At 35.9% G+C, this 17,327-nt stretch overlaps 1 protein-coding gene across 1 annotated transcript in view; it reads left to right on the top strand.

Annotated features, from left to right (window-relative positions):
* The window catches only part of SEC24B (SEC24 family member B), a gene marked incomplete at its 5' end in the record, with an annotated part of 39,431 nt that overhangs the window by 676 nt on the left and 21,428 nt on the right, over positions 1–17,327 (top strand). Inside the window, 4 exon segments of the mRNA XM_010181884.1 lie at positions 1–52; positions 6,516–6,701; positions 12,061–12,165; positions 16,621–16,701. The exon segment at positions 1–52 is cut by the window's left edge and continues 15 nt beyond it. Coding sequence (XP_010180186.1) covers positions 1–52; positions 6,516–6,701; positions 12,061–12,165; positions 16,621–16,701 — 424 coding nt within the window.

Below are 17,327 nucleotides of genomic sequence, written 5' to 3'. Positions count from 1 at the left end.
AGCAGGAATCTCACTGGATCGGTTGCTAAAGTAAACAACCAAATAAATACAGGTATGGTGTTTTTTGCGGGTTAGTAAACTTCCAGTTGTCTGGGAATCATCAGAAATTGTGTGCTTTTATTGGTTTGTACTTGTCTGTGTGAAATTCTGTATCGTAATTTTGAATTCTGTCTTTATTCATTCGTGAAGCTTTTTTCATTTGATTACCACAGTCCTCATGATAGCAGCTAATCATACCATTGACATGTTTCTATTGAGAGATACAGAAAAAGACACTATGTGGGGAATGGCTTTAGTATATTGGGGTTTTTTTTCATATTAGTAGCCTTGGAAGGGAATTTTTTTAATGCTGTTATGGAGGAACATGTAATTTCTGAAATATGTCTGTTAATCACAGAGATACTTTCCTTTTCTGGTTAGAGTACTTAAGTCATGATCTAAATTGATTCTTTAAATTTTACCTGAGTGAACATGCCTGTACTCTTCTTCAAAAGTTCAGAAAAAGTGGAAGCCTACATGGATTTGGAGGTATATGGCTTTTTTAAAATCAGTATTTTTTTAATTATTTGAATGAGAGCACAACTGTGGTGGTTTTAGCTGATTTTTGTAAGCAACTTAATGCTTTCCATATGAATGTAGCTATAGAGAATGAACTTGCAAAGGTGCCAGTTGAATGCAAGTACACTTGGTCCTTATTAGGATCTGTGGCTTCCGCTTCAGGGCAAAACAGGAATACAAGTTGATAGGGTAGGCAGGACTTGGTAGGAAGAATGCAAGAGATTGGAGATGTGGGAGTGCCTCCACACTGGAATATTTTGCTCCCCCTCTGAGAGCGCTATAGCGTATGCAGGAAAATTCTGGTTTTCTTTCTATACTGGTAGTTTTCTGACTTCATGCAGTCTTGACTTGTAAGCTGTGTGAGACTAATGATTTTCTTTTTCTGATAAGACAGGGATTAGAGAACTGTAGAATGTTTCTTTTTTGTGCCAGGTATTTCAAATTATAGTTTAACATTGGGATTGTTTTAGGAGTCCTTGTACTGGAGGTTTTCTAACACCAAGGATGAAAGAATGCAGTTTTGATAATAGTAAAACTTTGCATGGGAGAAACAGCTAAACTGAAATCAAGCTCATCCTATTCATACCAAGTTTGAGTTTAGTTTGAATATTGCTTTCCCTCTCCCCCCAAGACAAATGTGGAGTGTCATCCTTCAGCTCAGTTTTAGTAGTTTGAATATTAGAAGTTTTAATTCTGAGGTGCTCTGTGTGATTTTTCTTTTAATATTTCAAAAGTACAAAACAAAATACTGTTTAAAAAAGAAAAATAGGGAGCTCCTTAAAAAGCTTTTGAAGTTAATGGCATTTCAAGGTCAAGCATAAAAATGCTTTCTTTCAAGGACTGGAAGTTTAAAACTCTGGCCAAAAAAAGGTTCTGTTGAATGCAGAATCTGCAGCTGAATTTGGCAGAATGCACGTATCATTCCAGAGCAGTAAGATTTGCAGTAGTTGTATGAAGACAACTTACAGTTTGTTCAGACTGATAGTGTTTTATTTACATAAGTTTTTAATTTAATACCTGTTGATTTTATTTCCTTTGGGGGCGCCTTCAAATCTATGATATGTTCATAACAGTGTTTTTTATAAGGAACAGCTGTTTTAAAGGTGAAACAGTAGAGCTGACAAGACCATGAAGAGTAATATGAGCAATGGATAGTCTTATTTCTGATCCATTCAGTGCTCTTCTTAATGGAGCGATTGAGTTAAGACATGGCCTCGAAAAATTGTAGTCATATTACACTTGAATTTCAGAGCTGATGATGGACCTGGCTGTGGTAGTGGTAGCGATACACACCTTCCAGTTACAAAAATAAACACTTATCCACTGTTTCTATTGCACTTGAGTAATATTGTACTTGGTTTGTTTGCCAAACTGTAGGCATAATTACTTAAACTACATCCAAACCCTTCCTGAGCTTGCAAAGCTGCTGAGATAAGCATTCCCTGTACTTCACTGCACAGTGAACTGGATTGTGGAACTGATTGATCTGAAGAATAACTTTTCTCTTTCCTCTGAATTCTGGTTCAACCTCAACTCGCAAATTATTCTGTTTTTACTGACTGGGAAAGAGCAAATGAAGAGCAACCAGTAGCTAGGCTGAAGAAAGAGCTGGGCTATTTTGTTACTGAATTCTGAAGACTTACACTGTTTTTGAAGTCTGAGGCTAAACAGACTGCCTCCAATAATACCCAGCTTGTTTTTAATCTAGAGTTCAACATCTTTGGCCATTGTTAAAACACTTGGCTAATAAAAGATGGCAAATAATTGTTTGGTCCTGGCAAGATTGATTTACTTTTTGGGACACTGATATGCTTTCTAAATTTCCCAGCGCAGTCTTATTTTTCTTAGATGGGGTTATTTTATATATAGTATTCTGTTTGCAGCCTTTAAAAAAAGGAGTTGGAACTGGAAAGTTATTTGTCATATCTTGTATGTCCTTGGAAAGTGTGTAAGTATAACAAGCAAGGAATTTAAGGAAATGATGAATGATTTGTAAGGAGGAGATTTTCTGAGTTTTTCATCCTCTTCACTGTTCTCCAGGAACTTCTGTGCATAGCTTTAGCAAACCTGCTTGAAAAAAAATTAAGATATACTGAAATTGGTAAATGTGCTCTCTGTGACTGTTAATGTAAAGAAATTTTGATACAGTATCCTACTATTGGTAAGAGTGCTAATAAGACCGTTTGCTGTCATTGCTGGTGTGCTGTGAAATAGGACCCCTTACAACCTTTAAATTATACATAAGCACATCTCAGATTGTCATTCAGGATACTACTGTCTTTATGTATTTTTCAATAGCAGTTTTGTGCAGACAGTGAACAGTAAAAGCTCCCTGTGATGGAAATAAAGCGTTTCTTATGTAGAAGAATGCCATGTTTTTAATTAAACAGGACTTACTCGTGGAGCTTAGGCTGGTGTAAGTTTTTCAGAAGTTTGGTGACTTCTGAATTGTTTTCTACATGATTCAGAGAAGTTGTAAGTGTTGAAGTTACAGTTGGATTTTTAAATAAATCAATTTTTGTAGGATCTCGTAAAGTTCCCAGAATACTGAATCTTATTAAGATAAAACCCCTGAGCTGCTGTATGTCACATACTGAGGACACAGAACTGCAACAAAATCTTTTTCCAAAACTTTAGCAGGCACTGTCTGAAATCACTGAAGTCTTTTTCAGTGAAGCTTGCTGAGATTTCACTAGAAGAAGAGAGATTTATTTTAAGAGGAATCTTGCTGGAAGTTGACATGTTTTGATGAATAGCAGCCAGTGAGAATAATTTTCTTTGCTTTAGGAAGTATAAATAAAGTAGAATCCAAATACTTAATTTGAGATTTTTCTGCTCGCTGGTTTAAACTAGTTTCATCTAGCAAAAATGCCCTCACCTACTTTTAGATTCTCTATTTCAACAGAACAGTGTTGGTATAAATCTGTCCAGAAATGGTACTATGCCATGTAAATAACACACTTTATATTATTTAGGCTTTTTGTCTTTCTAAGTCAGCAGCCTCCCTTAATGTTTTTTCCAGTTTATCTCAGCTGAAATCGACAGACTGATTTTGTCTTTTTTTTCTTTTTGCTCTCCATGGTACTTTCCAGTTAGTGTGGGTGTCAACCAGGATGCCCAAACTCTATTGGACTCCTCCCTGAGGAGACAGAGAAAGAGATCTCCTTCCGTGGGTGTATGGTATGGGTTTCTTTGCGTCCTGAGTCTTGTCTGCTGTCCTGAAACTGTGGGCAGTCTGCTGGAGCTAGAGACACTTAAATTTCTTTATCTCGTGCTCATACTTCCCATTATGTCAGATCAGAATCTAAAGTCCTTGCTGCCCCAGTTCCTTAGAAATGTAGGCTATAATCCTGTAAATCTGCTAATACAGGTGTGGCTGGAAAAAGAGCTGAGATACAGAAAGTGGGGAAGATAGGATGCTGTTGAAATCCAAGTTGCAGGAAGGTGAAAGGTACCTTGGTGGCAATTGCATGCTATGTCGAGGGCATGGGATGAATCAAGATCACAGCTGTCCTGACTCAAAAGTAATGGTTCTTGTATCTCTTCTGAAAACTTGGGAAGATAATGTGGTGATACACTTTTTAACTACTACCTGTAGGTCTTAAGTTGGAAATTAAATAAAAACTTTAACTGATAGTGTATAGGAAAAATGATGAATTACACTGTGAATTTGCACAGCTCTGCGGATTCTTTCTGTGACATTACCTTTTAGCTGTAGATCTTCATTGGTATGTGTCTTCTGTAACCATGTGGTGTACTCCGTCATTTTTAGTTCAAGAGATGTTCATAGTTGAAAGGCATGAGGCAAAACTTTAGTGTACACTAAAGATGAGAGGAGTGGAAGGTGAAAACCAGAAAATACTATGTTACTAAGATTGAGTTTTGTATTTATTGCAACCTGACAAAGCTCTTGGCTTCTCATGGCATTGGTGAGTGGGAATGTTGTGTGCCCTCATAGGGCTTGTCTTGGATAAGCTGATGGGAAGCTTATACTCCAAACTGGTGTTCAGTCCAGCCTTGTCTTGAGCTAAAATACACCGTCCTAAATTGATCTGTACTTCTATGACAGGGTGACCAGAGGAAAAAAAGTTGATAGCATAATTACTGTAACCATAGATTGTCTCAGATGATAGTTACTAATGATGCATATGTGAGAATAAACTTTGTCCAATCATTTCCTTTCACTTTAGTTACTTACAGCTTTTGAAAACTACCAGAGTCATCAACTTAAATTTAACATGTAATTTTTCAGGTTGGATTTTTGTACATAGAAATAATAATGTTATTTTTTTGCTCAGAGTTTTAAAACATTATCTTACAATACATGTAAAGGATCCATGTAATTTTGAAGTATATTTTGGATAACTTTTGCTTGAGAGCAGATACTAGTACTTGGAAGGAAGGTATTACATCTTCAGCTAATCCTGGTATAAATTGGTTTTGGCTTTGAACATGTGACACCGTGACATTATAGCATTTAGCGTGCTCTGCAGCAGTGCCTGATGCTGCAAGCATTGCTGTTGACTTGAATTGTGGAAAATACCATAACCACATCAACAGCTCGCTGCGCTATAAAACCTGGGTAAGCATGCTAACGTTGCAAGGAACTTTCCTTGTCATCTTGCGTATCTTGCTTGAGGATGCTGTGTAACTGCCCTGACAAGAACATTTCTGCTGACAGATGCTGATGCTTCCATGGGGAGTCTCCAAGACACAATGTCTGGAAGCAGAGGTTATAGCAAGTGCACTTCAGTAGCAAATGCTGAGTGTATGTACTTTGGAGAAATACAGATTTTAATTTAGACTTTGATAATACTTGTGAAAAAGCAGTATGTATGCTCAACGTTATGTTTTAAAACTGCATAATAAATAGAAGTTCCATTAAAATGGTGAAAATGTATGCTGTTAGTTTTGATGGCCAATTAGAAAAATGGAAGGATCACTTCAAACTGTGTTGTCTTCCCCCTCTAAAGGAAGCTGCAACTTCCCCATGAAGTCGTTTCAGATATCAACTCCATTATTTCAGGAAAAGTCAGGGTCTCTATGAACTACACTGCTTTACGGGCAGAGGAAGCACATATTAATATTAACATATGCATCTTTGAGTGAATTCTGTAACTTAAATAAGTACTTTAAAAATACAAACAGTGAATTTTGTTCTTGCTTAATTTCTGTGATTGTTTACTGAGTAGTATTGGTCAAATAATTTCCTTTCTATTCTTATTTTTAATAGTTTGGACTGTCAGTTTTTTAAGAGAATCATAATATGATTTTTTTAAATTTAAATTTATAAACAAAGAGTGACCCTCTTAAAAGTTAACTTAATTGAAGTTACATTGTCCTTATCTTATAGGCATTTCAACTGGACTGTGTTAAATCTCTCAAAGCACTAATCTGACTTTTTTAAGCAGATTATATCTAGTCCAGATGTTTAAAATACATCAGAAGTTCTGCAGAATACTCAGGGTTGATTGAAGCAGATTGCTTGGAATATGGGTCTCATCATTGAGCACCACCATTGCAAAGTGCCAGCCCTGCAAGGCAGGCAGAGTACTGGTCTACTACACAGCTGACTTCCAGGTTTCCTGCCTGTGGGAGGAATACTGAGAGGGAGCTGTCCCACTTGGACTGCGTTCTTATCTGAGAAGAGGAACCTGTGAAAGCATGGAGTTGTGGAGGTGGATCAAAAATTGATCTATTTAGCTTCTGCTTTATCTTGATCTTACTACATTGTCTTTTTTGCTGTTAGTTGTCAGAGCAGTTTGTTCATTTTAATGAGTTCTGACACTGCAGGTATTTAATGAAAAAACCCCAACTTTTCCATATATACTTGTTTGAAAGCCTCTCTCTTTGAAGTATTGTGTTTGTAGTTATTTTGAAATCAAACATGATTGCTTGCATTGTGTAATTGTCTGTGCTAATATAAACAAAGCATTCCTGTTTTCTGCTGTTTTCAGGTGGCATTAATTCCTCACAGCCTGTGCATTCTGTGAGCCAGAGCGTTGCGTTTACCAAGCCTGGGGCCGGAACATCTGCCTCCTCTGCTGTGCACTCATCAGGAAGGACACCTGTTCCAAGCCTTTCTTCACAGCCACCACCTTCACACTCTGTCACACAGTCACCAGAGGTGGCACATCAGGAAGGTACTAAAAAGGAATCGGAAGTTAGAGTACAGATTTCTGCCCTGTTTCACATGTGCCCATGAATGCTGGAAGCTTTATTGCCGCTCTTTGCGTCTGACTGGAGTACATCTCTTGCATCTCATCAGGCTCCCTTAGTGTTTGTATTTTGTAGTAGCTCGGTTCTAGCTTCTTTGAGCTCTTCTGTTCGGTTTCCTTTGACCATATGTCATCTTTGGCTTGTTTGTCTTTCAGCAGTCTTACATGTCTCTTCCTCAAAAAGCCCTTCTTTTAGTTCTAATATTCTTCTAAAAAGCTGCTCACTATTTTCACTTCTTGGAAGAGGGTCTTAAAAGTAGCATTTGAAAATGTATTGAAAAATCAGGGGTGAACTAGTAATTTGCTCATGCTTAGCACTGGGAAACAGCGAGCTTTAGTATTAAATTTAAACTGATAGAATTGTTTTGTTGTTCCCTTTCTGTGAGCTCCCATGAAAAGCTGCTGCAAGAGTCCTTGTGGAAGAACAGAAGAGTCCTTGTATAAGCTCCTTTATATTCTGATGTTAGTATCAGATAGGTCTTGAGCTTTCTTGAGCCATGCCACTTCTGCCCTGATGTTTTGACTTGCCTCTTGACAGTTACATGCTTCTGTATCTAGTATTCAAAGTCTAATTTACTGTGCTGATTTTTTGGGGGAGGTGGCTGTGTCTTCTCTTGGTAATTTCATGATTTTAAATTCTTACAGAAAATGAACTGTGTCGTGGAAGTAGGCATTAATTTTGTGCTAAGCGATGTGATATGCCTAGTCAAAATAATTCTCAAAAGCATGATGAGTGACTGTTACAGCATGGGTTTTTTTATTCTTGAATTTCCAAATCCTCTGACATATATGTCTATAAATGTCCCCATGTCCTCCTTTTTCTGGTGGAGTGGAGAGTGTAAAGAAATAACTTGTCTGTGAATCACCTCTGTATATCTTGCAGGCAAAAAGATACTTCCTCATTGCTATAAAGTCCTATGCACAGTGAACCATTTTAAGGAAAATTATTTGGTTAATCATTTACTGATTGTTTTTTGGAACTGTGCTTGGTTCTTGCACAGTTTTATAGTTTATTTTGGTACTGGGCAGAAGTTGTACTGTAGTTGTGCTTGCTAGAAAAAACTGTTTCTTCATCTTCCAAAGAAATCGCAGAATATTAGGAATTGGAAGGGACCTCGAAAGATCATCCAGTCCAACCCCCCTGCCAGAGCAGGATCACCTAGGCTAGGTCACACAGGAATGTGTCCAGGTGGGTTTTGAATGTCTCCAGGGAGGGATAGAAGACATAACCATGTTTCTAATGAGAAGAAGGATTTTATATATGTTCTTGCAGCGATTCTTGTATAACATGTGAACACTAGTACATTAAATGCAGATCACTGCGATGACTGCTGAACTCTTCAGTAAATTCAAATACTTCCATATAAGTGAAATTTAATGCAATATATAGTTGAATGAGCACACTTTAAAACCACCAATATACCTATGTCAGGTATATATAGATAAGTCATCAAGCGTTTGCATTGTTCTAGTTGTATTTACATTAATATAATCAATAATAAATCTCTGTACATGTCATCACACATGTATGTTTCTGTTTAGATTATATTTTTATAAGCATTAGAAGACTTCAAAATATTTTAATTTAGTTTCATTTGAAGAGTCTGAAATACATAATATACGCTTGCAATATAAATTTTTATCGACAAGTGTGGTAAATTTATTTGTGAAATTAATCTACTGAAACAATAGAACACATCTACTGAGTATTTGTCTGGGTTGTTAGAAGTCCAAGTGTGTTTCTCGTGCAGAGGTTAAATGGACTGATTTTCTTATTACAGAGTAGTGTTGTCTACATGAAATCATTCTGGAAAAGCAGTTTGACTTAACTTTTCATGTGGATTTCATTATTTTAAGCTCCTGTGTGGGCTATATTCCTGTACAGAATTCCTGTATAGAATTAAAATATTCTAATTATTTACTTGACTAAGTCCTAACAGGACAAAAAGCTTTAAAAGTATTAAAGCCTATTTAATCTTATATAAAAATCCTTATGAATTTAGTGTAGATAAACTAATTTACTCGAAAATGGCATCCTAGAGAAGAACTTGGGAGAACGTGTCCTGTCTGGATGTTATTTGTAGACTTCCTTGGGTTTAAGTTTATGAGAGAAGCTGATGAGTGAATTAAAAAAAAAAATTAAAGCAAAGAGTTTAAGAATTGAGAAGAGAAGGGTTCATTTTTCAAGAACTACTATTTTTAATATTAATATCTTAATGCCATTTTAAATTAGTTGAAAATAAGAGAGTTATATGTAGGGAGCCAGTTAAAGAACTTCAGACTATAGTTTATTTTTGCATGTGGTTATTTAATTTTCACTTTTTTGGTGGGCCCTCCATTATGAAGCTTTTAAGACACACAAAATGTATGCTTTACATTTAAAGTCTTTCATGGTATGGGTGATTGTACTTAAAATACCTAAATAGTTGGTTTATTTCATATGCAAATAAGTTCTTATCCCAGTTTATCCTTTTGTGTCCTCCCACCTACATTTCTAGGTCTTTGTAAAGTATAGTGACAGCCTTAGAGTGTGATATCATTTTATTATAGGTACTCTGGTAGCAGGATTTAGAAATTTCCAGTCCAAGAAATTTGTGACAATTTAAATTATGTGGTTGCATTTTAAGCCAGACCTGTGAAGTAATCTCACTCAAACAATGATTTCAAAATAAGCTTTTGCAGTTTAACGAGTAGGAGATTTTAATATTATTAGCAACTCTGTAAATGTACTAAGCAGAACTGAGTTGCCACAATAGAAATAATGATTAGGCACATGGTGTCACTTGGAACTGCTGTCTTCAGCCACCCGTTTCTGCCCTTTAGTTGCTTTCTCCCCTATCCTGGCCTACTGGTAGCATTGCTGAGCAGTGCACCAGAAGTGAAGGCTTCTCCACCTGAGAATGACTCTTTAAAATAGGTTATTTTTTTAGCCAGATCAGTTCTTAGATTGTTTTTGTGGCTGGACAGTTGTGCTTGCACAATGCAGATCTACCTTGAAGGCAGAGGGTTTGTAGTGCTGCTGACAATGAAAATAATAAAAAAAAAATCTATGCAAACTCTTAAGACTGGCAAGACTCAAATCAGCTGTGTCTCCAGAGGATTCACAGTGACTTAGTTCATGATTACTAAACTTCTGTGTGACTAGCATATTTTACAATCATTTTTGCTGTATTTTTCTGAACATGTACATCCTTTATGTATGTGACCAGTGACTGGAAGAAAGGGAAGTCGTAGCAGTAGAAGTTTGTTTTCCAAAAACATTCCAAAGTAACATTAGTGGAATGACTAACTCAATCTTTTTCTCATCTGCCCATGCTTGGAATTTCTGCATTGGCGTGCCCTTCCCAGGTCAATTTACTTTCTTCTAACTGTGTGCACTGTATTTGTTGGAGGTCTGTCTTTGCACTCTCACACTTGCCCATCTTGTCATCCTGACTTTTTTTTTCTACTCTTTTACTTGCATGTTAATTTTAAGTTGTTTTTTTGTCTTTCACAATAACGCAGTTGTTCTGTCTTATTCCTCAGTAGCTCTCACAGGCCTGAGAAAAGACTTGCCTGTAGTCTGGTTTTGTGCAGAGAATGGTTGTCTTGTATTCTCCTTATCAAGTGCATCCAGTAGCCTTCATACAAGATGAGGCTATGAATCCCTTGAGTTAGTCCTGTGTTTTAGCAGTACAGAGAAAACAGAAGCATTGTACCTCCTCAGTTGCACTTGGGTTGATTTTTTGCCCTCGTCATTGTGATTACTTGTATTGTGGAAAAACTTGATTGGAATTATAGGGGTATTTACGCAGTAGATAAAATGAAATTATGTCAGTCTTCTTGCACTAACTTCTGTATGAAAGTTCAGCTGCTCAAGAATGTTGTGATATGGTTTTGTTCTGTTTTCTTCTTGCTTCCACTGTTTGAATTGATACTCTCCACCTTCTGTTGTTTTTTTCTTAAGTGAAATTGAAGTGGTCCTCTTGAGTTCATTTGCTAAGCCTTTTCTTAAAGCATTTTTAGCCTATAGTTTAAATAAAATAAAGGTTGATATAAATTGTGGATGGGGGGATTATTTATTATTTACCGTAATGGTTTCAGATTATGCATAACATACAGCACTACTGTAGTGCTTTGTAGTGTTAAGACAAAGAACACTAATGGTGCCAGTGCTGCTACAGGGAGGAAAAAAATCCCAGACTCTCAAGAGTCTGAAAAGTTTTGAAGAATTAGGATATATGATTTTATTATTTTCTTGCTATAGCAATCTCATGGATTGCCGAGAGAGAAACAGTGGTCACTTGCATTTATTTAGGATGTCTCTGCCTGACTACAGGCATATTTAAAATCCTTGCTAACCCTGCCCTGTGAGAAGAGAAACTTAAGATTTCTTGGAGGTGCTGAAATTGCATCAATAATGAGTAATGTAGGAAACGAATAACAAAGCCATTGCTGCATGCTTTACTCTGTTTTAAAATGGTGTGTGTGCTGCTTTTGTGTATTGTTCACATGTGTTTACTGTAGATACTGTAGATAAGCTCAACAAAAGAATCCCACTACCAAAACCATCTGTTACAGGAGGTGACAGTGGTAACAGCTGTTGAGTTGTCACCAGATCTTAAAAGTGGATAGTGTATTTAGGTGCTTAAATATGGGTCTGTGAACCTGAATTTAGGTGCTAATTCAAAAAATAATACTAACCAAGTTTTCAGGTTTACCTAGATTAAATTTCACTGATGGTGTTACTGAGGTATGTGTTTGTGCTCTCACATGTTGCAGCAGCAGTATATTTAATGAATTTCTGACAGTGTTCAAAATTTCAGTGTGAATTATTCCTTTTTTTAAAAGAAGTGCGTGTGCCAAGCAAAAGTTTAATACTAATGTTTTCACAACAAAATTTGAATTTATCTGGGAAGGAATTAATATATTTCTGTATATAAACTTATGAAAGTATTCCAGTGGACAAACTCATATTAAATACATATATAGAAAGTCTGTATGTGTATTCAACGTCCTGATGCACATATGCACACACACATATACATAAAATTTCCTGGTAACTTCCATGTGCTATTAATGCTTTGCTAAACTAGCCCACTAAAAATTGCTTCTGCTGTACTGCTCATACGGTTCGTGTATGAACTACGGTTTTGTAGTCTAGAGTTGTAGATTTAACTTTCTGCATGTTTGGATTTTCTCTAGAATGGCTGATTTCTCTCACTTTTAATGCAATGATGTGTGACTTCCGTTTCTCATCTTTCCTGTCTGTCTGACTCTTATGTTTGTGCTTTCCAATTCACAGGCATGCAGTATGGTGGATATGTTAATAATCAAGCTAGCTCTGCGCCAGCTCCCTTGTCATCAAGTTCAGATGATGAGGAAGAGGATGAGGAGGATGAGGAAGCAGGTTGGCTTTAGCTTTACACCAGTATCTTGTTCTCTTCCTACTCAAGTTTTGTTCCATATTTCCATCCCCTGAAACTTTTTTCCTTTAAGAGAAACATCCCTCTGACTCATCATGTATCAAGTTAACTAGAAATTTCCCAGCTGCTATTAGTATAGTAAACAAAAATGTAATGACCAGTAGTGGTCTGCAAGTGGCCTTTTTTGTGTCGTATTAATATCAGATGGTTTATGTCTCTAACAAAGTAATATTCACAACTTGAAAGACTCACATATTTTTAATATTTTGGTTTGCAGTAGGTTTTAAACTCTTAAGATAACTAGCTCTAGAACTGATAACTGCTCATGTCAAGCTACTAGATGCCATTCATATCATTACATTAAACAGTGTTTCCCATTTTATATTGGGGAACTCTTACAATTAAGGTAGCAAAGTAAATTTTGAAAGGTAGTAAATGTGCTTTTTAAGACAGTAACTTAATCTATGCTGCTTTTTTTCTATTTCTTCCTTCTAGTGTATGTGTCTGATCAGGTGCATAGGTTCCTGTTTAACCTGCTTGCTTTATGAGGAACTTACTTGGTTTACGTTTTTTTCCCCAAGAAGCAGTTTGTCCTGATTGGTTGAAATGTTACATTCTTGGTCACAAGGATTCTGCCTGTATTGTGTCAGAATGGCCTGGTTTTGTGACTTTGATGTTTCTCACTGCTTTAGTTTCTTGGATGGTAACTTCTTTGCTAATGTCAAGAGAAGTATTTACAATCTGTAGATGAGTGGTAACAGTGTAAAAAGCTTTTTGAGATTAAAGGTTAGACTCTTACCCTTGTTGATAGATGGAAGTAATAGTACATACCTTGTGGTGGTACACTACTCCCATTTGTGTGTGCTGGCTTTGAGTATTAATTTGGGATAGCAAACTTCGTTAACTTTTTTCCTTTAAGTTTATAATTCATATTGTAACTAGGCAGAAAAAAATCAGTGCCATATAGTTCTGAGTTTTATTAAAATAATTAAACCACAAAGCTAGAATACTGTGAAAATATCTTAGTGTGCTCTGAATGATACCATGAAGAATGGAGCAAAACAATTATGACGTCCAGGTCATAATTAATCTGTTATCATTTATCATAATGAGCTTGTTACCAGTTCGAATAATGTTGATTCAGCTGTTACGTTGAATTATTAGTAGAGCATTAGGAGAAAATAGTTGCTGTAATTCTTTTTCTGAGGAGGAAGGCATTTTCAAAGACGCTTGTCATTGTTCCAGCCAGAGGAGGACAGTATTTGGAAGGTGCAATAGTATCAATATAAGTGATATTGTTACCTTCACCCCTAGTGGAGTGCAAGTTTTAGGATACTTTGAATATCTTCTGTATTTCTTACTATTTCAGGTTATTGGTTCGGCTTCTTTCTTACCCTTTGTATGAAAACACATTTGATCTTTCAGCAGGCTTGAGTGTTAGTATCGGTGTTACATTACGCATAGTAACTCTTCTTTTTAAATCTAAGGATACTTCCTAATTTTAGATACCATTTTTTATTCTAATGCTATCAGTCTAAGTAGACTTTACGAACTGGAAACAAGGTTTCTGACAAAGTATATGTCAGAATTATTTCTTTTATCAACCACAACCTTTGTCTCCTTACTTTGTTCCCTAAACCTACCAGAGACAAAGTTTTCATACTCCCTGCCATCTTTCTCTGTCAAGTTCTGTACTTTGCTAAAGCCTGTAGCCTTTGAGTTACTATTGGATTTAAATATATCTTATGCAAAAGAGTGAAAGGGCAGCCATGCTCAATACATAGGATACCTGATTAATAAGCTTCGTGTTTTGTGCCCTGTCACCTAGGGGTTAATGTAAGTCCTAAAGAGATCCTGTAGACAAGTTTCTAGTTCAGGCTGTGCCATTGGTTTTATGAAAAATAGGTTATGAACATCTGGTCACTTGTGTTTTTGTAGCTACTGATTTTTTTTTTTTGTTCCTCTTACCAGTTTAACTATGTTGCAAAAGAGTTCTTGAAAACTGAAAGCAAAAGTTATATTGGTAAAATGATTACTTAACTGTAAAAGCATGTTACGTGTATTACTTTTCTCAGCTGTATTTTCTAATACTCATTTCTTTATAAACATTTATTTCAGTCTTCCTGATATGTTCTCTGCTCTGGTGCTTATTATGCTAAAGTAAGCTTTGACAGCTGTTGTAGCTTAATTTAAGCATAGGAAAACTGTTATTTCATTTTCTGGAAGCTCTTGTGGTTTTTATTAATGGACAACCTGTGAGATTTCCATAATGCCCATGACTAGCTTAGAGCCTGAAGCTACTTCTGATCCATAGGAAAGTGTACGACTTGTACAAGTTTTTGAGTCAACTGTTTGTTTTCCAGTGGAGTGTGGAACAGGGCACATGGCAATTCTTGTAGGCAATGGGACTCTTAACACTTTTCAAGAATATGTTACAAAATCTGAAAGTTCTTCAGAAGCAGAAGACCTTAAGTGAAAGGCCATTGGTATATGAGTTACTTAGTAGTAGAATTCACTTTGTTATTTTAAATTAGGCAGACCTTGTTTGTGTTTCAAAATATCTAGGATTATACTATGAGTAGAACTTTTCTATGTCGGAAATGATGCATAGATTTTTTTTCTCATAGTAAAGCATGACTAAGTTGTGTTATTTTTACTTAGAGCATGCTTTTAAAATATATTTCATATATTTGTCGAATTGGTTTCTCTCACCTTTTCTAGCAGAGCTTGGGAAGTGTATGATGTTTTTTCCTTTCAACTCACTGTATCATTAACATCTTCTAGTGAAAAGAGCAAACTCATTTTCTGTGGAATTATATTATGGATGGATATAATTTTATTAATATATTTTGTAAAGAGTGACAGTGGTTAAATCAGAAGCCTTAAACTAGTGTCTTGTATGTTCACAACTGTGCTTATATCCTTTTGGTATTTTTTTAAATGCAGAAGTAACTTCTGTTTAGACAAGAAAAACTTCTTGAAAATTCTTAAATATTAATCTTGTTGACCTAATAAGAGTATATATTTGACTTTTCGATTTCTAAAATGGGGGGGTCGAAGATAAAAATTCGGTAGGAAAAGAAATCCTGCAGTTATGTTATTTTATAAACTTCAGAACAACAAAGGGAAATTTAGAGTGAAGAACAATCTGAAGACATTTCTTTGAGTTTCAGTGTTAATTTACTGTATTATTTAAAATAAAATCTACTGTCAGTGTTATGTTTTTTTGAAATAGTTTTTCTGAGATGAATGCTTTAAAGGCAAAATGCTCAAAAATAGTCTATACAGTCATAATGTTGCCATGGTATTAATGTGTCCCAAATTTCAGTGATGTTCTGTTCCCATATGCAGGGAGTCTCCTTACTTGGAACTCTCAGTTGAAGGGAGATTAAATCTCAGCCACCATCTCAGTTCCAGCACTGAAGTTCTCCCTTGAAACACTTTCAGCTTCACAATGGGATGTGTGGTCACAGTTGATCCTTCTGAGTAGCACAGTATCGGTGAATCTCTTTTTGCATCGGTACTGTCACAAAAGTTACATATGTAATTCTCTCTTTTGATTTCTTAAATATACTTATTCTCTTCTGTCATACTTCATGGCTTGGGGTGTTTTAAGGAGCAGATACATTTAACCTCATTGGCCATTTTTCTTTGGAAATGTATGTGAAATCGCACTGGAATAAATGTTTTTAAGTGGTTTTTTTTGTTTGCAGTATTTTACAGTAAGATATTCAAGTTATATGCATAGGGTGAACTGAAAATAAAGCATTAGCAGTCTCTTCAGTACATGTATGTGCCAGTGTGCTTTTTTTACTTTTGTCTAGTTAACTTTTGTTACTTACTTTTACATAGTTACTTGTTACTTAGTTACTTTTGGCTGTACCAAGTGTTTATTCAGAATGAAGCTGAGACCTCTTGTCACTGTTCAGTGGAAAAACAAGCTCTGAATTAGAACAGCACAGAAAGAAGGAGAGGATTAAACACTTGTCAGTTTTGCTTGAAGGTGGGAGTGGTGCATAACCACTCTGAAGACAGTGGGAATCATCTGTTGTTTATGGTTGTGAATAAATTCATGACAAGAGACTATTTAAAAAATGTACGTTACTTCAGTTGCTGTAGTCTAGAAAGAACTTCTAGTTTATTAGATTTATTTTTTTTTATTTCAAGAAAACTTTTTTCTTTGGTCACTTTCCCATTTATCTCTTGTTGTTTGCTGGCATGTGCTTGCTTGGGTTTCTATATCATGATTATTGTCTATCTCTTCCTCCCCTCTCTGCAGTGGTAGTAGCTTTCAAGTCTTAGAGCTGAAGTGGTCTTCTTTCCCAGGATCTTTCTTGGCAGTTTCTTACCAAAATTTTTTAAAAAAATTCTCAGTCTCTTACTTCTCAAACATTCACCATTTCTGAAGCACCTAACTTTACATTATTTTCCTCCCCCAGCAATTGATACTTCCTCTACTACAAGCAGTGCCTCTCCTGTTCTGAACAATTATGATGCCCTGGAAGGAGGTGGCTATCCAGGTAGGCAGTTTATCACATGTTAATTTTGAATTGTTTGTTTAAGGACTTAAAACCTTACTGTTTATGAGTTTTTTTCTATTTCTGGTGTTGTTTATTGATAATTAACAAGTAGCTGAAAGCAGATGCCTACAAAAAGAGTGTTGATGACTTTTTTTTTTTGCTTTTCTCAAGTCATGCTCATGCCAAACTTTGGTTTCTTGACAGTTGGCTTCTTGAGTGGATGGTTTCTTCATCTACCACTTTTCCTGGTGGAGTTTACCAAGCTTTAATTCTTCTGAAACTTAGCTCGCATTTGTAGACATTTCTAAAGGGTAGTGTCATCTCTTCACAGCTGTTTTCTATGAATTTAGGTCTTGCATTACTTACATTTCCTTGTTGCCAGGAATGTAGAGGAGTGACTTGCATTACTACAAGAAAAGCTCTGTGTCTACTTTTGGAGAACAGTTTAGTTGCCTTAGCCTTATATTTAAAAAGTATTTATAGATGATAGAGGAGAGACTGTGCATTAATGCAGTTTATATCAAGTGGGTTTTTTAAATTCAGTTGAAATACTGCTGAAGTTGCATTTTTTGAAAATAGCATTTTGTTAGTAGTTATACAAGTCTGTGGTCATCTTCTCATGTGTA

This window comes from Mesitornis unicolor, unplaced genomic scaffold, assembly GCF_000695765.1.
Source record: "Mesitornis unicolor isolate BGI_N332 unplaced genomic scaffold, ASM69576v1 scaffold19313, whole genome shotgun sequence".
NCBI classification, from domain to species: Eukaryota; Metazoa; Chordata; class Aves; order Mesitornithiformes; family Mesitornithidae; genus Mesitornis; species Mesitornis unicolor.
Note: the sequence above shows the minus strand (reverse complement) of the source record. Positions and strands in the feature narration are given on the sequence as shown.